The 27,261-nt window shown below is 34.6% G+C and overlaps 1 protein-coding gene across 1 annotated transcript; it reads left to right on the top strand.

The window, feature by feature from the left end:
• The first annotated feature begins 21,390 nt into the window (after window positions 1–21,390).
• Window positions 21,391–23,155, top strand: LOC124422138. Its single transcript, XM_046958180.1, has 5 exons — window positions 21,391–21,513; window positions 21,620–21,883; window positions 21,927–22,259; window positions 22,346–22,820; window positions 22,908–23,155. Exons 1-5 carry the CDS (start codon window positions 21,391–21,393, stop codon window positions 23,153–23,155), a joined length of 1,443 nt encoding a protein of 480 aa, XP_046814136.1.
• Window positions 23,156–27,261: the final 4,106 nt, after the last annotated feature.

The following is a 27,261-nucleotide window of genomic DNA, read 5'->3' as shown; positions in this document are numbered from 1 at the left end:
CAGCTTTTCATAATCCAACGATATCGTTATATGCACGAAAATTCGTATAGCGTAACGAAATAATATTAAAAACTACGATTCCGTTTGAAACAGTAATTTAATCTTATGTAATGCAGTATTCTGATTAGATCGGTAATATTCTTTGAATGTAGTGCAAGTTCCTTTGAAATTATTAAGATTCCTATTTATCGATGTCGAAATTTTTTCTTTCACTGATATTCTACAAAAATTTTTCGTTAATCCTCATACCTAATCTTACTAAACACATTATATTCTTGTTGTATCTTTTATTCTGTGTCGATAAAATCCGATTTCTAAAGAATCGAAAGAGATTTCTACTTTTCTCATCAGTTTTCTCGCTAACTTGATATGGAATAGACGTATTTCCTATTGCTCGCGAATTGTTTACAGTTCTTATAGCGTACATTACCGACCTTTTGTATTATATCAGTGCGGTGAGACAGTAAGCGTACATCGTATAGCTGCTGGCTCAAATATACCATCAATAAGGCAATAAATTTCAAAATTGGGAGACACCTGCTCAATACGGAACACATTAAATAACGAAGGAGAGGATATCGTCTTGTCCACTAACACTTCAATCTACCGAGTTGAGTCCCTATCTACTAGCAATAAGAGGAAATCTTATACAAACGCAGATATGACAAATTCACGCACGTTCCATTAATCCGAAATGTGACTACAAGATATACCTACACACAACTCATATAATATCCTCTCTGAAACTGATGCTATACCAACAGGTAACACAAAAACAAATGAAGACACCAAGGCGAAAAGGCGTAAAACCAAACGAAGTAGCTTAAAAACCCTCGAGTGTTGATTCTTATGTAACCAGTCTACTGAAAAGTTTCAAGAAATTTTCTAAATTGTGATACTTCTTCGAGATATATCGTTTATTACTTATTTGCGTCGAAAATCTCACGTTTCTCTGATATTATTCGCTAATTCTTTGATACTGTTCGTATTGTAACTTCTCATGAATTTTATTTTATTATTAATTTCTTTATTCTGCGTCAATAAAATTCAGATTGTCAAACAAATCGGTGTAGATTTCAACTTTTCAAATTCCGACAATAGCCTCGTATGTGCAAAAGAAGCGTGGAACATAACAAAATGAAATCAGAAATCTTGAATCCGTTCAAAACGAGGTTACATTCTTATGTAACGCAATGTTTGATAATATTTTCTGAATTGTGGCACAATTTCTTTTTTAATTATGTTGTTTTTTTATCTATTTCCGTCGAGAATCACATGTTTATCTAATATTACTCTAATGCAATAATTCTCTGATGCTGTTCGTATTATTTTTCCACATGTGCTTATTTTCTTGTTGCTCTCTTTATTCTGCGTCGATTGTAACAGTTTTCTATGAAATTGGACAAGAATTTCACTTTTCAACATCCAATAATGACCGAATACGTACAAAAAAGCATCAAACGTAAATAAATGATATCGGAAACTATCAATCCATTTAAAACGAGACTTTATTCGTATTTAATGCAGTCTGCTGAAACGTTTGGTAATATTTTCTGAACGATGGCACAACTTCTTTTTGACTTATTTCGTTTCTTATGTATCTATGTCGAGTATCACACGTTTATTTATTATTACTCTAATTTTCCGAAGCAGTTCATATTGTATCTACGCATGCACTTTATGTTATTGTTAATCTTCTTATTCTGCATAGATAGAATACATTTTTAAACGAATCGGACGAAATTTCAACTTTTCATTCAATGTGTACGGGTTCTCAAATGTATGACGTATGTAGAGGCTCTCAAACAATTTTTCGTCTATTTACGTAATAGTAAATAACGATAGTAACATTCGCAACTAACCATATTAACATTATTCCGTAACCAACAACAAATACAATAATTACCAACTTTACTTTTTTTTATATAACAACGATAGTTCTAACCAATACTCCTTTGCAATAATTAATGGCAAACATATAATTCGCGCATTAATAAATAATATATAATTAACGTATTATAAATCTTTACAAACAATGAAATATCTTCATGGCCATAAAACAATTAATTAATAACGTTGCGTATAAACGACACTAACTAATAGTTTTATGTAAATACCAAAACAACTAGCTTCTCTGATTGTTAACGAAGTGTAATAAAGGTGTATTTCAGCTTTATTCTAATGTTTAAATAAATTGTTGTTCTTGTTAATTAAGTGTGGTGCTTTATGAAGATTTAAGTATTTCTCCCGGATTATTCTCATTCCGTTTCCGTCCCCACTTATGAGCCGTCGCTAACGGAAGAAGTCTCAAGGCAAGAGATATCAAAGGGAGTAATCATCTAGAATCTTCGTGGATCATCACAGACGCAAACAGGAATTAGTTTTAAAGAGTCAACATCTGTCAGTGAAATACCAAGTATTGCTTCTAACAATCTAAAAAGAGTAAATTCCTTAAGGGAGCTAAATTGTGCGTCAGAGAGGAAATAGAAGGGCCTCTTTCCGAGTAAAGTTCTAAAACTAACCAAATCGAGGCAAACAAGGTGACTAGATCGGCGTCAAACGAGGGAAAATATAAGATACTGAGATCTATTTTACTTTTGATCGAGATGCAATACGCGAAATCACATTACTCTCCTTACTCAGCGTCGATAGAAACCGTTTTAAAAGGAAATGGACGTAATTTCAACTTTTCATATTCCGACAATAGTTGTATACGTGTGAAGATGCGTAACAAAATGTAATCAGAAATCTCGAACCCTTGAACGAAGCTTGATTCTTATATAAAGCAGTCTGCTGAATCGTTTGAAAACATTTTCTTAATTGTGGTATTTCTATCTCTCGAGTAATTTGTTTCTTACTTATCTGTGTCGAGAAGCGCACGTTTATCTGATATTACACGATTATTCTCCGATGCTGTTCGTATAGTATCCTCGCATGCACTTTATTTTCTTGTTACTTTTATTATTCTGCGTCGATAGAAACCTTTTTTAAACGAATCGAACGATATTTCAAACGTTCATATTCCGACGACGGCCATATCTGAGTGAAGAAGTATAAAACAACGATATAATATCAGAAACCTCGAATCCGTTTAAAACGAGACTTAACTCTTAAGTAAGGCAGTCTGCTGTAACGTTTGGTAACATTTTCTAAACAGTGACATAACTTCTATATAACTATAGGATTTATATTGTTTTTTACCTATTCTTGCAGATAATTGCACGTTTCTCAGATATAAGGCGCTAATTCTACGTTGCTGTTCGTATTCTATTTTCTCTAGCACGGTTTATTCTTATTACTCTCTTTATTCTACGACGATAAAATCCTTTTTCAATGGAATCAGATCACTTTATCTACTTGTTACTCTCTACCTCTGCGTTGACAGAATCTATTCTCAAACGCATCGGACGAGATTTCAACTTTTCATGTTCCGACGATGGCCGTATACATGTAAAGAAGCATAAAACATAACGAAATAATTTCAAAAATTTCGAATACGTCTGAAAAAACTTGATTCTTATGTAACGCAGTTTGCTGAATCAACATTTTCTAAAATGTGACATAACTTGTATAACATTTATATCATTTTAAGCTATCTGTGTCGAGAATCGAACGTTTATCTGATAATAAACACGAATTCACCGTTGCTGTTCGCACTGAATCGTCGTAAGCACTTTATATTCTTTGTTACGCTGTTTATCCTGCGTCGATAAAATCCGTTTTCAAAGGAATAAGACTAGATATCAACTTTTCATGTTTCAACGATGGGAGTATACGGGCGAAGAGGCATAAAACGTTTAAAAATGATTTAAAATCCTGGAATCTATTTAAAGCAAGACTTCTTTCTTATGTAACGCAGTCTAATAAATAGTTTGGTAAGATTTTTTGAGCACTACTTCTATAGGATTTATATCATTCTTTACCTATACAGTTCGAAAATTGCAAGTTTTTTTATTATGACACGCAATTTTTCCGATGCTTCACATCGTACCCTCATATACACATTATCATTTTATAGCTCTCTTTATCCTGCGTCGATAGAATCTGTTAACAAAATAATCGGAGGATATTTCAAATTTTCATGTTCCGTCAATTGTTCCCATAACGATTCCATTAGCGTCGGAGAGTAGACAGACGAACGAAGGAAAGTAAACAAAACGAAATAAGTTCAAATTCCTCGAATCAGTTTAAAACTTCACTTGATTCTTATGTAATACAGTCTAGTAAATCGGTTGGTACCTTTTCTTAACTGTGACATAACTTCATTTCGATTTATTTGGTTTCTTATCTATCTGCGTCAAGAATCGCAAATTTTTCTATTATTACGCAATTATTCTCCGTTGCTGTTCGTATGTATCCTTGCATGCACTTTATTTTTTTGTTTATTCTGCGTTGATAGAATCTGTTTGCAAAAGAATCTAAAGTGATATCAACTTTTCTTGTAACAATGAATGACTTATACGGGCGAAGAATTAAAACGTTTTTGAAACGAAATATTTTCAAAAAATCCGAATCCGTTTAAAACATGACTTGATTCTTATGTAATATGATTATCAATCTGTTGAACCGCTTGGAAACATTTTCTGGCACATCTTCTATAGGATTTATATCGTTTTTACCTATCTGTGTCGAAAATCGCAGATTTATCTGAAATTATGCTGTAATTCTCCGATACAGTTAATATCGTATCCCCTCATGAATTTTATTTAACTGTTACTCTTTTTATTCTACGTCGATAGAATTCATTTTCAAAGAAATCAGACAAGATTAGATCTTCATACGTCCCGATGAAAACTATATACGTTCGAACGATAGTAAAAAGAAACGAAATAATTGAAAAAACTTCGTTTTCGTTTAAAATGAGAATGGATTCTGACGTAAACCACGCTGATGAATCGGTTGATCACATTTTCTGAAACTTGCCACATCCTCCTTACGAGTTATTAGTTTTCTTACTTATCAGTGTCAAGCATCTCACGTTTCTCTGCTATTATACACAATTTCTTCGTTGCTATTCGTTTTGCATACTCCCATGCACATTATTTTATTGTTAATCTCTCTATTCTGCATTGATAGAATGTGTTTTCAAGAGAATAGGACGAGATAACATATTTTCACGTTCCAACGATGGCCGTATACGGATGAAGAGAAGTAAAACGAAACGAAGTTGCTTAAAAAACGTCGATTACGTTTAAAAGGAAGATTTATTCTTATGTAACGCAGTCTGCTGAAATGTTTTGTAATATTTTCTATATTGTAGCACAATTTTTATAACATTTATATCGTTTTTTATATATCTGTATCAAGGGTCACAGCTTTTCTGATATTGCGCGTTATTTCTCCCTTTATTTTGCGTCGATGAAATTAGTTTTAAATGGATCGGACGTGATTACAATTTTACATATTTCAACGATGGGCGATTACGGGCAAAGAGACAAAAAATTTAACGAAATGATTTCAAAAACCTCGAATCCGTTAAAACAAGACTTGATTCTTATGTAACCCAGTTTGCTGAGACGTATGAAAATAATTTTCTAAACTTTGACAATACTTCTTTTCGAGTTATTTCGTTTCTTATCTATTTGTATCTAGCATCGCTCGTGTTTTTGATATTACATGCTAATTCTCTATCGCTGTTCGTACTGTATCCACGCATACAATTTATTTTCTTGTTAGTCTGTTTATCATGCGATAAAAAATCCATTTTCAAAGGAATCAAATGAAATTTCTATTCTTCATATTCGTTCATAATAAACGATTGCCGTGTGAAGAGACATAAAACGAAATAAAATAATTTCAAAAACCTCGATTCGTTTAAAACAAGACTTAGTTTGGTGTAATACCAAAGGTGTAATACCAAATTTGGTGCAATACCATTAGTATGTAATACAGTCTAATGAATTGGTTCGTATCCTTTTCTGAATTGTGCAACATCTTCCTTTCGAATTATTACCTTATCTATATATCTGTGTCGAGAATCGCACAATTCTCTGATATTTCATGCTAATTCTCTGTTGCAGTTCATATTGTATTCTCACTAGCACACTTCTTGTTACTCTCTTTATTCTTTGTCGATAGAAACATTTCCAGATGAATCGGACGTGATTTCATCTCTTCATTTTCCGACCATGATCATAAGTGGGCGAAAAGGTGGAAAACTTAACGAAATGATATAAAAAATGTCGAATATAACGAGACATTATTCTTATGTAACATATTCTGATCTGTGGCACAACTTCTTTCGTAATTATTTCGATTCTTACCTATTTGTGTCGATAATCGCATGTTTCTCAGAAATTATACGCTAATTATCCGTTGCTGTTCGTTTTATATCCTAAAAAGCACGTTATAATTTTGTTACTCTCATTATTTTGCTTCGATAGAATCTATTTTTGGAGGAATCAGATTTCAAGTTTTCATGTCCCGACGATGACCATATATGGGCCGTATGCGCCGTATACGATGAAGGGTCGTAAAACGTTACGTAATGATAACAAAAACCTAGAATCTATCACGTCTTCAACAAATGATAATAAAAAAAAATTATAGAATTTTTGAGAGTTCGCTACTATGGTCAGAGCATGGATTAAACCTTTTGCTCCGACCTCTCGACTCGCCTCGTTTTTAATCAAAAGACTCGGGATTGAGACTTGAATGCTATTTTCTCTTTACTATCAATGATATTTTAAAAGAAATCAGCTACCTCTTATTCCTGCAGAAAAATTGTGAAACTATAAATACTTACTCTGTAATTTGAGAATTTTACAACAAGTTCCGCCTGGTGAGTCCGTTCTGAATTATGATCGGCTAGTTCTATTTTATTCCTCCAAGTGAATGATTTGTCCTCAATTTATTAAGAAGAATTTTAAAAAGAAATTAAGTGTGTGAAATGGCTCCGAAGTGAAAGAATTAGAAATTGAAAATGATGGTAGATTAATTGCACCAAATTTCAACAGCAACAAGTTTTAACCCTTTCGCTACTACGGGCCACTATAGTGGCCTTCCATAAGATGCCACTGAGGTACTACGGGCCACTATAGTGGCCTTCCATAAGATGCCACTGAGGTACTACGGGCCACTATAGTGGCCCTCCATAAGATGCTACTGATGGCATCTACGGCGTCGCATAGCGTGCAGTGATGTCGCAGTGCTCCGTTCAGCGGAAGTACCGCGGTGGAGAACCTGTCCGTAACGAAAAGGTTAAGGAAATAAAATAAAGATTCACAGTCCATAATGTTCACTTCACAATAAAATTTCACAATCAATTTAGTTCAATCTATTAAAACGTATTTCGCTTTCGGTTTAGTTGAGAATTTATTTAACCATTTATGTACTTTATGAATTTAATTATTATAGCCCTTTTTTAAATCGACTTTCGAACAAGTAAGTAAAGAATTATTTCCATCAACAATTTTTTAAGACCTTTACTGTTAAAGATTCGTACAATTTCCTTTTTTACATCGCGAAAATAATTGACTTTCCTCTATTCACGCCGGATTCAGACTGAAGGGGCGTCTCCATTCTTCCACGCAGGAGTCCGAAGTATGTCACTGCGCTTGCCTCTTAAGAAAAAAATGTCGCAACGCCGGTGCATTCCTGCACGTGTGCCAATGCATACGTGTCTCGCAACAAAGAAGCGATGAGTCACTAGCCATTGTTGCACATGTATAGCGAAGCCTACTTCTAAGAATCAGTTGCATTATTAGTGTTGCCGAGAATTTTAGATAAGGTATTTATTCCCAAGAATTATATTGTCATGGGAACATTCCAACACGTATAACTCAAAGTTCGTTTGTCCATCACTTATTTATTTCTCAGAATCAGAGTACATAATATAATTTCTACAATATACTTTATGAATATTTATTGAGAGAAATAGGGAGATAAAGGGGGACATAATTTGTATTTTATGATTTCTTATATTTTTGAGATATATTTTTTGAATTTGAAAATGTATAAATTCGAATGAAGAAGTGACAGAGTGAGAGAGAGAAAAAAAAAGAAAGAAAGAGGAGAAAGACAGAGAGTGAGAGAAAGGGAGAACTGGAAATAATTTGTATTTTATCATTCATATATTTTTAAAATGTGTCTATTAATTATAATAATGAATATATTTTATATAAAAAATAAGAGAGTAAGAGAGAGAGAGAGGAGAGGGAGGGAGAGAGAAAGAGAGAAGGAGGGAGAGAGAGGGAGAATTCAAGGAAAATAATTGTACAATCGAAGATCTTCGGCAGGCTCGTTTGATCATACAAGTATACTACATGTCTAGTTCTGGATAATAATATTGTAGATTTTTAAAGCTTTAGTGATAATTCTTTTTTTTTTTCTTTTAATAATATCATACCTTAAATAAGAGAAAAAAGATATTATATAATTATGGTTACTTATTTAAAATGGCTTGCACAAACCAATTATTATGAGCTTGAATGGGTCTACTATAGAATTTGAAAAAAATTTGAAAAGAATCAATCCATCCAGCATTGCGTCTTATAATGGAAATATCAACATTCTTTGGGTGCTGTAGAAACCGCTGCATACCGTGTACTATACGCAGTAAATTGATTGGTGTAAATGTCAGCTTAGCCTAACAGCGATTTTATCCAGTGCCCAATAATTTATGATGGACCATGAGCCTTCGTTATCGTGATAAATAAATTTCTTATTCTCTTTTTCCTTATTTTCTTTGTCTACTTAACATATTTTAAAATGGCAGAGGCTACACAAAGGCTTGGTTTTTTCTTAAAAAATGGTTATATCAAAACTGGATTGATGAGCCGGGTTTTGTAGTTTTTATTCTCTTCGTGATTTTAATTTTTATCTCTTTATTAGAGCTTTCTATGTTATCAATATTAATTAGTGCCAATGTTTATAACCTCTGACTTGTCAATGCTAATAATGTTACAAGGAGATTATAACAAATTAATATTAGGTTTGAAAATAATTGTAGGTTTAACGAGAAAAGATGTAAACAAAAGACACCAGAGTTGCTTAGGTCATAATGGCACTATCAGTACCTTCAACTTGTTCATTCATAATTTTTCTTAAAGTGCACTATATAAGTGCAAATGGTGAAAATGCTTACAAATTTTTTGTTTTTCCAATGATACAATAATGGCATTTATTACTTTTCCTTTTGAGTCTGGATATTTAGAATAAAACTCTTTACACTTTTTATTTATTCGCGAGGTGAATAAGTCTACAGAGAAGGGGCATAATTGATCTTCAATTTGGTTAAACGTGGATCTGTTGAGTTCCCACTCCGAATCAATGTTAAGATTAGCGATGCCCTATCTGTCTGTGTATTCTCAATTGAAAGAATATATGATGCTTTTATCCATATTTTCCTTTCTTCACACTATTTCCAGATGTTTCTCGTAAGTTTACTGAGATGATGAAACTGCACACCTCCCGCTTTATTCACATAGGAAATAGCTGTCGTATTGTCAAGTCGAAGTAAAATTTTCATATTGCGATAATTTCACTGCAGAATATTTTAACGCGAAAAAAGCAGCAAGTAATTCCAAGTAATTAATATGATTTTTCCTTTCTTGTTCATTCCAAAAACCAAAAGCTCGTTTACTATTACAAAAACAATTCCAATCTGATAGAGACGAGTTTGAAAAAATTTTAATAGTGTATATTTGCATTTTGATAGAACATGAAACGATCTTCGCGTTTGTTTTCCACCAACTCAGATCTTCGAGTACAAGTTTAGTAATTAAGATATTAGCGTCGTAATTTCTCCCGTTTAACTTTTACGTAAGGAATTTCTGCCGTTCTAACCGTTTACAATGAATAAATCTGTAAAGTACTGCTGAGCTAGCTAATGTCAATTTTCTTAAGAATTGTGCAAATTTCCTAATTTTATAAGATTTTCCGACCTTAAACTCGTCCGCGAATTTGATAATTTGTTACTTTTTTTCTATTAGATTTAAAGAATAATTATATGAATCAATTAATCCCCGGATATTTACATTTCTGATCGCAGTTAAAGCACTTTTTCCATAATTTATAATGAAGCCTAAGTATTCCAATTTTTCAACAGCTATTTTCATGTTTTGTTCACAGGCGGTCTTTGATATATAAATAAAAAGAAAATAGTCTAAGTATAATATATAATATTATAAGTATAATATAATAATATTCCTTGTAATTTTAGTTCATTAACTACACGCTTCATTATCTTAGTGAAAATATATGGACTAGTGCAAAGACCGAAAGGTGGATATGTAAATTAATATATTTTTCCCTTAAATATAAATCTGAGAAACTTCTTATATTTTTTATGAATAGGCACAAGAAAATAGGCATCCTTTATGTCTAATGAACCTAAAAAATCTCCACAAGATAGTAAGCTTAAAGCGGATCGAATAGCTTAAAGTGTCTATTCTCACTGAATTTATTTAACTCTTTCAAGTTAAAAATGAAACGGTTTGAACAACCTGGTTTTGTAACGAGGAAGTATGATAAGATGAATTCGTATTCCTCGCATTCCCCAATAGCACCTTTCCTCAGAAGTTTATCAGCTTCTATTTGTATTTTTTCCGAATCCTTATTAAAAAAATTTTTTTTCTTTGGGAGGATTTTGTTGCTGAAGTAATTTTATAAAAGGGATTTTATATCCACTAATATAACTTAGTATGTACTTATCAATGGTTATGTTTTTCCTACTCTCCTTGAAATAACCTAAACGATCTGCTATTTTTACCTTAGTTATCTCTTTGATAATGATCGACTCGTCCACGTAACGTCCGAGATGAGCTTTGGGATGTTCTCGGTCTGAATTTTAATTGACCTACCTAATGATAGCTCGCAGGTGGGGGCTTGACGTTTCTCTGATTCCAATCTTTTTGTACTGGTTTTTGTAGAAGCTTTTCTTTTATATCTGCGCATACATTTTGAATTCATATCCTTAACCTTATCTTTAAGGTTGTCACCATAAAGCCATTCATTCGAAAGCATATTTTTTGATATCGGCTTTATATTTTTATTTAATTGTTGTGTAATAAAGGATTTTCTTGCTACTGTTTGGTAATAGACATCAACCAGAATTTAGCCCGCATGGTTTATATAATTTGTAAATAAGTCTTTATCCAGTCTTTCCGGTTGATCAATTACTAGGAGACCGCGGCACTTAAAGCGGCCATGGCAATACCTACACAATTTTGTATATCTAGAAAATGCTCATTTTGCTTTTTTGCGATGTTTGAGAGTAATGACATTATTATTAGATTTATTTTAGTTGCTTCAGTATAAAACTCACCTTTTCTATTGTACGAGTTTAGTATTTCTTTTTTGTTCTTTTCCGGAAGACCAATGTTTTTCTATTTTAACCAGGAATGTTTAACTCTGGATGATATTTAACCTCTTTGAATTTGCATTAATTCGCATCCACACAAAGTATCATTATAACATTGCTGTTTCCATCGCTTTGGTCGCATGTGGTTGGCATATCTTTAAATACAACGCTGGTATTAACCTCATTCTCTACAATCATTTGTGGTGGATTATTCTCCTTATTTTCAGCCTCTGAGAGATTGAAACTATATATAGGATTAAAGAACTAAAACATTTACTGTGCATTTGTGATTTTGAACTAGATCACAACGGTTTTATTTTATTGTCGTGTGGTCAAGACGAAACCGTGTGCATTTGTCTATCTCAACTTTGATGAGGAAAGATGAGATTTAAATAAGTGACCATGAGGTTAAAATAATGTACTTGCCAGTTTTTTCATTATTGTTAGCTGAGTCTAATGTAATTTGTTCTTTTTGAACATTTATTAAAGACTGTACAACCTTTATTAGGTCATCTAGTTAATCCATCTTCTTCTTTCGACGATTCGAGCGATGATCATCTCGTGATCTGGACATTGATCGCTTTTTCTTTTTTCCATTTGACATTTTACATATATAATAATCAACAATAATATAGATTTTAATTATTATACTTCTTTGTTTTACGAATTTTCTTTGTTTTCGTCTGACTAACGAAACAATGAGTATAGAGGGCATATGAGAGTGGAGATTGTGAGATGGTGTGGAGGTGTCATTTTTAAAAAATATACATAAAACGTTATTAGTTGACTGTAGGTATGACAAACATGACTACAATATTATCATCGAGAATAAGACATATAGTATAATTAGTATTTTATGATTTTGTATGTTTTTAAAGATATACATATTAAATTTAACTTTAAATACATTTCGTATAAAGAAAAGAGACAGTAACAGAGAGAGAGAGAGAGAGAGAGAGAGAGAGAGAGAGAGAGAGAGAGCGAGAGAGAAGCAAAAGCAGAAGGAAAAATCGTTCGTCTGGATGCATTCGTCGGTTTTAAAAAGTCAGCCGCGATTCTATGTTTTTGTCATGTGTGCAGTTGGCAGGATGCCATTGCCACACACGGACTCACATCAGTATTTTGTTGCTTTCCGTTTCATTAGCTGAAAATCTCTCTCTCTCTCTCTCTCTCTCTCTCTCTCATTCTTTGACTACAAGACAGGATAAATATATACGTCCTAAACACATAGGTGTACGGATATATATACACATATAAAAATGTCAACAAGTTGTCCAAGATCGTTTGAAAAATATTTCGAAGAAAACCGAATTGTGTCTCAAAATCATTGGAACCAGAAGCTGCAGACTCTTTCCGAATTTCTCAAACTTGTTTTCGAGCAATATTTATAATCGATGCTTCTCTTGGATATAAGTCTCTGGAGACTACATACTGTATTGCACATAATCGATACAAGTTTACTTGTTAAATCGCAACACGCGATCGAATAAACACTGCTTCTACTTCGACATATATATATATATATATATATATATAATATCTTAATTTTTATTTTAACTCGTTTTAATTAGTGTGAAGTGACAAACGGAAATATGTTTCTCTGTGAACAAAGAAACGACAATTTACGTTTATTGTTCACTCTGTTAAATTTTATATTTTACTCTCGTACTACTTCTCTCGTCTACGTTCTATTTCTTACTGCCAGTTTCTCTCCCCAAATCTTAACGGCTCGCTTTGTGGGTAACAAAAGAATTTGTAGATAACAAAAACAAAGGAAGGGCGGGCCATGAGACGCGTGACAAATCTACCTGGAAAAAGTATACTTTCTTCACATATATATATATATATTTTAGCGTTATAAACGCTCGATTACATCAGCTTCACGTTAGCAATGATGTTCTGGAACAGAAAAATAAAGAATAAAGTATTAGTATCATTGTTGTTAGAAAGAGTTGTAGAAATTATTTAGCAAATGTTTAATATAAAGATACATTTACTTTGTCTTTACTTTGGAAGTAACGAAGGGCATCCTGAGAGAGCTCCGATATTTACTAGCCGAAATTGTAAAGGAAAGTAACCTTGGAAGTGTCAAAGTGAATCAAAAGTTTGCTTTTGTTTACAAGTAGCCAGCGACTATGACATTAAAATTGTTAAATATAGACAATATAAATTAAGATTATACTTAATAAAGGCATCAATTTCATGTAAAAAATTTAACTTATCGAAATTTTAAATAAAAGTTATTTTATACTCAATGTGTATTCCGAGCTATGAAAAGTTTAAGCAAATATATATTTGTTTAAATATTTGTTTATTGTTCTCCGTCTACATTAAAGATCGTCTAAATAATTAGAAAATTATCAAACTTAGAAATTATTGGAGCTATCCACATGGAAAGTATCTCGATGTTCAATCTTCTCTAAAACCTGCACATTCAATGTTTCATTTACACCAAGATTGTAAAATTTAATGGGTGTATAAAGTATCCAGTGTAAATTAAAGAAGAATGAAAAATTGTTTTCTGTGAAAAAATAGTTAAAATATATAAAAATTTATTTGAATATAAATTTATTAATAAGTGAAATTAACATAAATTAATATAATTTTAATAATCACATTTATATTTAATATAAATCGTATTAGATAAGTATATGCACACAAAAAAATACATATCTATCGTTCGACACCGTCTTATATAACTGTGTTCTCTAAACCTCGAATAACATCCAATTTCGTACTATCTAGTTCTGGAAACCAAAAATATTCAGGAATTTTCAGACTGGCAATAGATGATATTAGGTTGGTGCGAATGAAATGTCGGATTCTTAAGTGAATATATTAAACTGCATATCTTTTTCCAAAAGCTGTTTATTTAATCAAAATATGCTCCATTTACTTCAATACACTTTTTCCAACGAGATTTTAATGCATAGATGCCTGTCTTGAAGAAATTCTGATCTTTAGAATCAATGAACTCTGATATGGCATTTTTCAGACTGTCTTCATTTTCGTACTGTTTAGCCCGTAAAAACAGTTCTAAATGTTTAAGTAAATGAAAGTCGGTTAGCGAAAGATCCGGTGAATAAGGTGGGTGCTGCAAAATTTCATATTTTAATTCATTTAATTTCGCAATTGTTTTGTACGATATATGCGGCCGAGCGTTGTCGTGGAGAAGTATTGGGCCATGCTGATTAGCAAGTGATGGGCGTATAATTTTCAATTTTTCATGCATTTCTTCAATGTACTGGCAATATTTTTCAGCTGTAATTGTCATTCCAGTTCGAAGGAATGAATAGTGTATTACTCCAGTCACATTCCACCAAACTGTGATTAAAATTTTCCATAGATGAAGTGATGGCGTAGAGTATGAGCACAAGCCTCATCCCTATCAAGCCACCGAGCACACCTTTCCCTATTGTCGTAAAGAACCCATTTTTCATCACAAGTAATGATCCTATCAAAAAATGGATCTCGATTAAATCAGGTTAGCAATGATGAGCATACGTTCAAGCGTACCAGCTTATTTCGCTCGGTTAGTTTGTGCGGTATCCACTTATCCATTTTTTTCACCTTGCCAATTTCAGAAAGATGTCGCAATATTGTTATATGGTTAACTTCCATTCTGGCAGCAAGTTCCCTTGAAGAAACTGTTGGATTCATTTCCACCAATGCTTTCAGAGCATCATTTTTTACAGACGTTTCGGGTCTTCCACGCGGTTCATTTTGCAGGGAAAAATCACCAGACCGAAATTTTTAAAACCAACGCTGCACTTTTCGATCGTTCACAGTATTCTCCCCAAACGCCTGGTTTATATTGCGTGCAGCTTTTGCAGCATTATTACCAAGTTTATACTCATATAAGAAAATTACACGAATATCAGTTGAATTCATATCGGTGCAAAATTCAAGGCAAATAACAAAAGGGAACACTTATGAGAAAATCTTCTTTGCTAAAATGTGACTCTGGCAATGGACAGTACGACTATAAACCAAGTTATGTCAAAAACAAAAGCATATCAAAAACAGGGAGACAAACGTTCACATTTAAAGAAAATCCGACATTTCATACGTACCAACCTAATAATATCCTACAATTAAGTAAATTAATATAATTATTGTACTTTCAAAAAAGTTACAATACTGCGATCGAGAAAGATATACGCTAAAACAACTGATAACTAAGTTATGATTTTCTTGTCTCCTAGGAATAATCTCCTAATTTCCTTATACAGGTAACCCTCCTATAACACTGTATGTTATAACACAGTTTCGCTATAACACGATTCGTAAATTGCGGGAACCCTCCTACAACACGATATCCTATAACACGGTTTCGGTTTTTAAGCTTGGAAGAAATTTTCAATCAAGTACTGTATCGAAATCATATCTTTGTCACTGAAAGAAATAAAAACATCAACCTTAAATGCGTATTGGAAGAAGATATGGCCCTCTTCAGTTGAAATAGAAAACATGCGTGAAACATCAGAAAATTAAATTGGTGCCATATTAGAAGTCGTTAAATCAATCGGAGGCGAAGGTTTTGTGGATATGGCTACCAAAGACATTCAAGATTTATTAGTGGAAGAAGAAGTTGACGAAGCGGATTTGATAGAAATGGCATCCCTAGTTGCAAATTAAATCGATTTTGAGGACGCTAGCTCTGATGAAGATTATGCAATTAAGAATTTAACATTAAAAAAAATACAAGAAGACCTATGCTTAGCGGAAAATTACGAGTCATTTTTCTTGAATACAAACCCTTCCACGGAAAGAAGTCGAAAATTCAAAAGGGAGCTGCAAGACTGTTTAGCTCCATACCGCGAAATTTACAATGACCTAGTAAGAACCAGCAAGCAAAGTTCGATTACAGATTTTTTTAAGAAGGGAAAACATACAAAAACTTTAAATAGAGAAAAAAGTTCTGAAAGTGAAGGCGATATCGTTCCACCGAAAAAACGTTCTCGGTTGATTATACTGAGCAGGGACGACGAATAAATTCATTAAATTATGGTTGCGTTAGATTCAAATATTTTTTTTTTACTTTGTGTTGTACATACATTTATATTTTTAATAAAAATTAAGTTGTTTATGTCGAATTAAAAAAAATATTTGTTTTTAATAAGTTTTTGGAACGTAACCCCCCTTTTTGTATTAGCTCTGGGTCTCATGCAACACGGTTTCACACAACACGGCATTTTCTAGGAACCTAAATACCGTGTTATAGGAGGGTTACCTGTACTATGCAAACAAAAATACAATGGTTTTCTTGTCGCAACTCAAATTAGTTTGGTGAAAAATAATCCATTATGTATTGGTTATAACAAACCGATTATCAATTTATTAAAAAGCATAAAATTAAGCGAATGAATCCTAGCATATTCAATCCATTGTGCTAGAGCAATGTTTCTAGCTAAAAGACGACTGTTGCGCTGTAAGTTGAGGATCAAAGCTTCTGTAAAACCTGAGCATTGACCAGACCAACAATATTTTTCGTCTGTGTTTAGTATCAAGTTCTTATAGCAACAAAACTTGGAGGAAATGTCTGTGTTCTTGAGCAGCAACTTGCACATTATATTCCGTGCATAAGACCAATTTTAATTTAACAACTCTTCGTCGTTTGAACTTATTTTTTTTCTCTTCAAAGCATATCACATCATGTGTCCAGTCGTTGGAATATTCTAAATAAAATTGATTCATAAATAAACAAATCTTTAAATGACAAGTATAATTGCGCGTATTCATAAAAATAGTTATCTCGATAAATATCCACAATTGAATTATTACAAACTGAAGAATTATATATACAATAAGAGAACAGTATTGCGTAGGATGTAAGCAGATGTTTACATCAATGTAAATCTATCGAGGAAGAAATTGACATAGATCAGTCACGTAGACGAATAAGAGGTTTGACGAGATCGTTTATATTACTACTATTCTTGTACAACGTTCAGTAATATTTTCACGGCTACTTATTAATTTCTTCGTATAGCGCAGAAATGTTCTCGCTTTACTATTGCTACGTTTCATTATTTATGCTATTAATGATGCTAATAGATATAATATTGAATTAGAAATTTATAATACCTTTAAAGGTAACGTCCAATAATGACAATGTCCAATAAATTCATTATCATGACTACCAATTGTTTGGCGATTTTCTTATCAAGTATCACGAGATCACGAAAGCATACCTTATATCTATAATATCTTTAACTTTACTTATTTTCTCAGGTACAGTTTCAGCTGTATGTAAATCCCATGCCGTCGGGCATCAAACGGCCACTATTCCTGTGAATTTTGGCCTACATGACCGACGGAGAGTATGCGAACTCCTCGATTATTCGGAGTCTTCGTAGCGTGATCAGCATGTGAGTTAGATTAACGTCCACGCACGTTTTTCTATTATGTTGACGTGCTACAGTCGGGCCATCACTAGGCCGAGCAATGAGGCGTACCGCCACGTGGTTCCCCGTGGGCATGTACCGTAAGGTGCATGACAAAATCGTCCTCCCGGTTCGTTCTCCGGGAGCCTGGGATTTTTTCAGGCCCTGCACCGGAAGCGGTGGTTCGCTAGAAAAGTTGCCTAACACGATCTTGGCGGTCAAAATGCCGATATAGGAGAAATCCTAAGATACGGCGCGCCTTACGAGGCTAAGAAGTATATGCATGTAAATCCCTATTAAAAAAAGGAAAAAAATAACATATAAGTGTATAATATATATATATATATATATATATATATATATATAGTGCTCGAAAAGGAACATTATCAACAGAGTATGAAGTGCTACATATATCCATGCACATAATAATCGCATAAAGGAAAGTAATTATAAATCATCGAAGAAACAACTCTCAATTAAAAATGTTCTTCCCATACTGGACTAAGCATGAGCATTAGTTGTACAGCTGTATTGTATTCTCCGATAGCAGCTGATTCGAGAAAAAGAGCGCAAAACGGATTGCTCTATTTATTAGCATCTTTGGATATTAATTTCTTGGCTTCAATTCTACATTGATTTTACTGGATTTCTGGAGCCTAATAACAAATAGAAATTATACTCATCCACATCGAATTTTGATTGGCTCAATTTATAAGTAAAACGATTTTAAAAATCAACCTTTATGTTTTGTGTTTCTTCCAAAATTCTCTCACGAATTTCATTGTCAATCTTTAATGCATTTTACAGATGATTTAATTGAGCTTCTTGTTTACACTTGTTAGAAACATCATAATCAATTAGATGTTGACTAATATACATAAGGGTAGTGTAAAAATCTTCAATCTGTGATATATACGTTATAAGATTCGCTATTATTGATTACCTATTTCATTGTTGTACTCCTAATATAAAAATAATCTCGTAATATTTTCAGTCACTTGAAATTTTATTTAATAAGTTCATTGTACAAATATCTAATAAAAATTCATTACCTCGACGGGTTTTTATCGAAGAGAAACAACAACGATAATAATACATACATATCATAATTTTCTTTTAGAAATATCACGCAAAGATATTGATTAGAACAGAAATCTTGATCAGACTCCAGTCTACTTTCCAAGTACTTAATAAACATGCTTTGCTGCAATTATACTGGAATAATGAAATTTACATAATTAAGTAAAAGATAACAGTAGTTTGAAATAATCACAAAGATGATAACGTAGCACAAATACAGACACTAATTGTACGAACCAAAAAAATTTCAATGTAACGATAAAAAATATATATGATTATATTTAGAAAAATAAATTTGACTTAAAAATTTTCGCCACGACTTTCAATAATATTTACACATGATATGTTCTCTTTTATACCAAACAACATTAGTAAAAATATTTTTTTTATATTTTCGTTTTGATATTCCAACATTGGAATGAAATATTTAAAACAACATCCTGTATATGTATATTCCACACACACACACACATGTAGGATATTTTCATAACCTGGAAAATACAGGCTAACTAACTCGATACACCTTTTCTTTATAAACAACATTTCTTAATACAAAGGGTTGTTTTGACAAAAACACTACAATTAAGTCTTTATTACTAAGATACTGTAAATCTTCGCTCTATATCTGGCCTACTAAAAACCATAATATTTCTCTTGTCTTCTCCAGACTTAACTCTTTACTCTTTACTCCGTCATTATTGGTCCACTCAAGACTGTTTTGTCTTCTGGTCCTTCTTTTCCTTACGCCATAGCCTTTTCATCTCCACTCTTATTTGTAGCTACTCATTTAGAAATTCCTACCGCCCTTTTGTCCAGATCGTTACTTTGAACGGCTGTCTTTCTTACGCTGCTTCTCAATTAATAAATGCACTTTTCTCTAAGAACAGACCATACTTTTGATTGGCAGTTAACGGCCTGTTTCACACACAAACACACACTCACGCATACACGACAAACTCTAGAACTTTCCGTCTTTTGTTTAATTGCCGGCTCAAATGGGTATACGCCAGAGACTGTCATCCTGTTATCCGATTGTCGCTCGGCTCGTCTCTTTGCGCTCACACATCCTCAATCGCTAACGTAGGAACTCTTCATCTTACATATATATTTACTTAGATTAAAATGAAATATTTTTAATAACACCTTGTATATGTATATTCTACACACACACCTATACATTAATTCCTCGACGAGATAAACGCACTGTCATTGTTCATAGAATGTTAGTTCTTGATTCAACTACTGCTTTTGATATTCCCACGAAAATTATTTCTTTTCCGATCATACATGCTCGCCCCACTGGACGAATCAATTCTAACAATTTTTTTATCTTACTCTTATTTCTAAAACTCTTCAATTTTTAGGGGTATTTTTTTAATTTTTTTTCATTAAACGGCTAAGAAATTTGCTATTTCCATGGTCTGTCTGTCACAAAACACATGTTTCGGAGTAAACATCCATATTAATGAAATTAAACTTTTATTAGTAATTTAGGTAAAAATTTCGAGACATTGCTCTAATAAATTATCTGACAGTAAATCATTATAAATGGATCTAATGACGTTCACACAAAAAAATAATTCTTATGAGCTTATATGACTTTTCGGCAGAACAACGAAACATTTTTCTTACTTTTTTTTCATTTTTTTTTTATTATTTATCTTCTTTATCTTTCTTTAATTTTTTTTCTATTTTTTTTGTCCAGTCTGTAGTATTTATAAAATTAAATTAAAAATCTTTTCAATCAAAAATAATTAAAACTGGTGAAAAAATAGGCATAAACATAGATATATGTAAAAATGCGATAACCACAATAATTCGCACGGTAATCAAATAAAAAAAAAACATTTACATATTTTTAAAATATAAGAATAAAATGAGTCTCCTCCCGAGTTGGTTTTCTGAATTTTTGTTCTTATACAAAATGATAGATTTTTACATTTCTTTTTGTTACTTCCCGATGATCAATCGAAACCAGACAGCACATAAAACCTCTAAAATGGAAGGTAGGGGGAAGAATTGACTTCAATAGTAAAGAAAACATTAAAAATCATTTTTATAAATATGAACTCAATAATCTCGAACGCAAATAGAGCATCTTTCTTATATATCTTACAATGCACAAATCAGATATGTGTTGAGAAACTGTAAACTCAATTTGAACAAAAATAAGTTCTCGCCCCTTTTATAGTCAAGACCAGCTTAGGCCATCTTGATCGATGTATCGATCCAATGTATCGATTCCTGTCGAATTAAATAAAATACTTCTTTTTGTCTTACAGGAGAAAAAACACATAAGGATACAGATTTGTTTAATTAATATCCCATTGGCATAATCCTGTTCCATTAGGTTATGGGCCCAGGTGACGTAAAAATTAAATGAAAAGAACATAAAGAAAAACGTCGCGTGCGAAGATCAGCGCCGATATTTTTTTACTTTTATGGTATCAGTGTGTGTTGAGACTAGAACACAAGGCGTGGGTGATCTAACCTCAAAGGGCGATTTCTTGTTCGTGCCGCGTAACGTGTGAGATACGTGTGAAAAAAAAAGAGAATTTTATTATTCTCATGGAATGATTCATTATTCGCTATGAAAAAGGGAGAACTTCGTTACCGTTAAGGATGTCGAGCTCAAATCAAGTAATGCAAGTTCAAGAAAGTAGTCGAGAAGCTGAAAGGAAGAGAAAATTTTCCAACATGGAAATTTGCGATGCAAGCGTGGTTGAAACACGGCGACCTGTGGGGGTGCGTACTGGGAACTGAAGAGTACGTAGCTGATGAAAAAAGGGCAACAAAGGCTAAGTCAAAGCTCATCTTATCAGTAGATCCTATAAGCTATGCACACATTCAGGAGTGTGCCACCGTAAAAGAGGTATGGGAAAAATTACAAACTACTTTCGAAGACTCGGGATTGACGCGGAAGGTCAGCCTCTTGAGAACCTTAGTAATTATACAACTACAAAAATGCAGAGATGTTGAGGAATATGTAAACATTATAACAACAACTGCTCATAAACTTAATGGCGTAGGGTTCAAGGTATCAGACGAGTGGGTAGGAACGCTGCTCCTGGCAGGACTACCAGAAAACAAAGTCGAAGGCTGTACGGTGCTTTCGGTGCAAACACACAGGACACTTTGCGAGTAAATGTAAAGTAAAGTTAACCGAACAACCAAATACAAGCGAACAAAATGAAAAGAAGACAGTGCCAACACAAAGTAAAACATATTGGGCTTTCCTATCATTAATGGGAACGAACGGTGGAAACTGGTATGTCGACTCGTGTGCGTCAAACCATATTTCGGCGGTGGATGAGGGACTGAGAAACGAGAGGAAATGCTCAGTAGCGAAAGTTACTATGGCGAACAAACAAGGTATGTCAGCAAGGTCGACAGGGGACATGAGCCTGGAGGTTCCAACGAGTAACGGCATACAAGAGATTACAACGTGCAACGTGCTCCATGTACCAGAAAGCTCAGTTAACCTGTTGTCAGTAAATCAAATGGTTAAAAAGGGTTTATTTGTACTTTTTTCTCCAAAAATCAACGAGATTCATGACGAAGGGGGAAACAACCTAAGCACGATGTCGCTAGAAGGTGGAATATACAAGCTCGACATCGTAGCGGACAAGGCCTTCTTTGCGGTAGAGCGACCAATGGCAGAACTCTGAGACAGGAAACTTGCCATCTTCATTATCTAGGCGTATCAAAACTTAGTAATGATACGGCGACAGGAATAAAGCTGAGTAATATTGAGGAAAAGCCTTGCATTCCATGCATCAAGGGTAAGATCGCAAAGAAATCGTTTCCAAAGGAAGGGAAACGTGCGAAAGAAATACTCGAAGTAATACATTCAGATTTATGTGGACCTATGGAGAGTGCATCCATTGGAGGGGCGAGGTATTTTATAACTTTGATCGATGATTTCAGTCGTAAAGTGTTCATCTATTTTTTAACAGAAAAAGGCCAAGCCAGAGACGTTATCGTGAATTTCAGAATGTTTGTGGAAAAACAGACCACAAAAGAGATCAAATCCATTCGAATTGACAACGGAGGTGAGTTCGTGAATCGAGAACTTGAGGATATTCTCCAAAGGAATACTGGAGAGAGGCAGTAGCAACGGTTGTTTACCTAATCAACAGATCTCCGACTAGCGGAATTGGCGGGAAAACTCCAGAAGAAACAGCGTCGCGGTCCAGCTCTTTGGCTATTGCAAGCGTATTGTAACCATAACGCTTCTTGTGCCGTTGAAGATAGCGCCATGTACTCGGCCTCCGTTGTGGATAACGCTACTGTGCGTTGTTTCTTGCTTTGCCAAGATATAGGTCCTCCTTGGAAGAGGAAGATGCTTCCAGTAATCGAATGTCTGTTGTCGGCGTCGTTCACCTAGTCAGATTCGCTGTAGCCTTCAATTTTTCGATTAGCTTTAATGTTGAGGACTAGTTTCGTGGAGAGAGTTCCCTTCAGGTACCTAAATATTCGTTTCACCGCTGTTCAATGTAATCTCCTTGGGTCTTGACAGAATCGGCTAGCTAAGCCTACCGCGTATGCGATATCTGGCCTTGTTCCTTGGCTGGCATAGAGTAAGCTACCTATAGCTTCTCTAAATGGAATTTTTCTCATCTCACTCGCCTCTGCATCAGATATTAGCTGGTCTTCTTTGGTTTATTTTTGGTTTGGATCGAATGGCGTCGACACAGGTTTGCAGTCTGCCATTCCGAATTTTGCCAACATCCCTCGAATGTAAGTCTCCTGTTCGATGTATAGTTCGTCCATTTCCTCGTTTCTTGTCATACGAATACCCAAGAGGTGTCGTGCCTCGCCGAGATCAGTCATCTGAAATTTTGTAAACAGTTCAGGCTTCAGTTATTTCATCGTTGCATCATTATTTGCCAAGATGAACATATCATCGACGTATATCCCTAAAATTAAATTCGACTCCTTGGTTTTTCGATAATAAATACAGGGATCTGCTTTGGATTGTCTCAACCCCATCTCCTTGAATGTTCCGTTCAGTTTCTTGTTCCAGGCTCTTCCGCTCTGTTTGAGCCCATACATTGCTTTCCGCAAGCGCCATACCTTCTTCTCTTCGTTCACTTCGATGAGTTCTTTTGGCGGTCTTACGTAAATCTCCTCTTCTAATTCTCCATGTAAATAAGCAGTAGTGACGTCCATCTTGTCCATCTTCAACCCGTACTTTACAGCTAGGGCGCATAGGAATCTCACAGAAGCATACCTGACCACTGGTGAATAGGTTTCTTGGAAATCTATTCCTTCCTTTTGGCTACAACCTTTCACGACTTGTTAAGCTTTATGTCTTTTAATTTTCCCGGACGAGTCTCGTTTGATCTTGAACACCCATTTCGTCTCAAGAGCTTTTCTCTTTGCAGGTAAGTCCGTTAGCACCTACGTTTCATTTCTCAGAAGCGATTTTCTTTCATCCTCCATAACTTTCTTCCACAGGCTGCTGTTTCGACTGCTCAGTGCTTCCTACACCGTCTGTGGATCCTCGGTATTCCCCCCCGCTGCTATGTAGGTCACAAAATTGTCCATGTTAATAGATTTGCGACGTCGTGTTGATCACCTTGGTAGTGCTCCACCTGTCTCGTTCTGTTCAGCATCGAGGAAGTCATCAAGCTGTGCGGAATCGTCACCTGTTGATATGTCTTCACTTTCATCGATAGAATATTCAGACTCTGAATCTCCCCGTACGGTGACTTCGGTGTCCTGCGATAAGCTTTGCGCTGACTCGTTGTCGTCTGGTTCCTCTCCGAGTTCATCTTCTTCGTCTTCAACAGTATCTTCGTCGAGTGGTATCTCGATGAGCTCTCTGGTTTAACCAAATTCCTTTTCTTGTTTCGGTTCCAATTCTTTCTTTTCTTCTAAGAACACCACGTTCTTTCGTTTGTAGATTTTGTGCGTGTTCGGATCGATTAGTCGACACCCTTTAGTGTCATCGTAACCTACGAAGACGAGTTCTTCTGCCTTCGAATCTTATTTTTGGCGCTGCTCCTTTGGTACCTGCTCCATTGCTTTGCACCCAAAAACCTTCAAGTTCCTTAAATCCGATCTCTTTCCGATTCACATTTCTTCTGGAGTTTTCCCGCCAATTCCGCTAGTCGGAGATCTGTTGATTAGGTAAACAACCGTTGCTACTGCCTCTCTCCAGTATTCCTTTGGAGAATATCCTCAAGTTCTCGATTCACGAACTCACCTCCGTTGTCAATTCGAATGGATTTGATCTCTTTTGTGGTCTGTTTTTCCACAAACATTCTGAAATTCACGATAACGTCTCTGGCTTGGCCTTTTTCTGTTAAAAAATAGATGAACACTTTACGACTGAAATCATCGATCAAAGTTATAAAATACCTCGCCCCTCCAATGGATGCACTCTCCATAGGTCCACATAAATCTGAATGTATTACTTCGAGTATTTCTTTCGCACGTTTCCCTTCCTTTGGAAACGATTTCTTTGCGATCTTACCCTTGATGCATGGAATGCAAGGCTTTTCCTCAATATTACTCAGCTTTATTCCTGTCGCCGTATCATTACTAAGTTTTGATACGCCTAGATAATGAAGATGGCAAGTTTCCTGTCTCAGAGTTCTGCCATTGGTCGCTCTACCGCAAAGAAGGCCTTGTCCGCTACGATGTCGAGCTTGTATATTCCACCTTCTAGCGACATCGTGCTTAGGTTGTTTCCCCCTTCGTCATGAATCTCGTTGATTTTTGGAGAAAAAAGTACAAATAAACCCTTTTTAACCATTTGATTTACTGACAACAGGTTAACTGAGCTTTCTGGTACATGGAGCACGTTGCACGTTGTAATCTCTTGTATGCCGTTACTCGTTGGAACCTCCAGGCTCATGTCCCCTGTCGACCTTGCTGACATACCTTGTTTGTTCGCCATAGTAACTTTCGCTACTGAGCATTTCCTCTCGTTTCTCAGTCCCTCATCCACCGCCGAAATATGGTTTGACGCACACGAGTCGACATACCAGTTTCCACCGTTCGTTCCCATTAATGATAGGAAAGCCCAATATGTTTTACTTTGTGTTGGCACTGTCTTCTTTTCATTTTGTTCGCTTGTATTTGGTTGTTCGGTTAACTTTACTTTACATTTACTCGCAAAGTGTCCTGTGTGTTTGCACCGAAAGCACCGTACAGCCTTCGACTTTGTTTTCTGGTAGTCCTGCCAGGAGCAGCGTTCCTACCCACTCGTCTGATACCTTGAACCCTACGCCATTAAGTTTATGAGCAGTTGTTGTTATAATGTTTACATATTCCTCAACATCTCTGCATTTTTGTAGTTGTATAATTACTAAGGTTCTCAAGAGGCTGACCTTCCGCGTCAATCCCGAGTCTTCGAAAGTAGTTTGTAATTTTTCCCATACCTCTTTTACGGTGGCACACTCCTGAATGTGTGCATAGCTTATAGGATCTACTGATAAGATGAGCTTTGACTTAGCCTTTGTTGCCCTTTTTTCATCAGCTACGTACTCTTCAGTTCCCAGTACGCACCCCCACAGGTCGCCGTGTTTCAACCACGCTTGCATCGCAAATTTCCATGTTGGAAAATTTTCTCTTCCTTTCAGCTTCTCGACTACTTTCTTGAACTTGCATTACTTGATTTGAGCTCGACATCCTTAACGGTAACGAAGTTCTCCCTTTTTCATAGCGAATAATGAATCATTCCATGAGAATAATAAAATTCTCTTTTTTTTTCACACGTATCTCACACGTTACGCGGCACGAACAAGAAATCGCCCTTTGAGGTTAGATCACCCACGCCTTGTGTTCTAGTCTCAACACACACTGATACCATAAAAGTAAAAAAATATCGGCGCTGATCTTCGCACGCGACGTTTTTCTTTATGTTCTTTTCATTTAATTTTTACGTCACCTGGGCCCATAACCTAATGGAACAGGATTATGCCAATGGGATATTAATTAAACAAATCTGTATCCTTATGTGTTTTTTCTCCTGTAAGACAAAAAGAAGTATTTTATTTAATTCGACAGGAATCGATACATTGGATCGATACATCGATCAAGATGGCCTAAGCTGGTCTTGACTATAAAAGGGGCGAGAACTTATTTTTGTTCAAATTGAGTTTACAGTTTCTCAACACATATCTGATTTGTGCATTGTAAGATATATAAGAAAGATGCTCTATTTGCGTTCGAGATTATTGAGTTCATATTTATAAAAATGATTTTTAATGTTTTCTTTACTATTGAAGTCAATTCTTCCCCCTACCTTCCATTTTAGAGGTTTTATGTGCTGTCTGGTTTCGATTGATCATCGGGAAGTAACAAAAAGAAATGTAAAAATCTATCATTTTGTATAAGAACAAAAATTCAGAAAACCAACTCGGGAGGAGACTCATTTTATTCTTATATTTTAAAAATATGTAAATGTTTTTTTTTTATTTGATTACCGTGCGAATTATTGTGGTTATCGCATTTTTACATATATCTATGTTTATGCCTATT

Source organism: Vespa crabro, chromosome 2 (assembly GCF_910589235.1).
Source record: "Vespa crabro chromosome 2, iyVesCrab1.2, whole genome shotgun sequence".
Lineage (NCBI taxonomy): Eukaryota > Metazoa > Arthropoda > Insecta > Hymenoptera > Vespidae > Vespa > Vespa crabro.
This window is presented reverse-complemented; position numbering and strand designations above follow the sequence as displayed.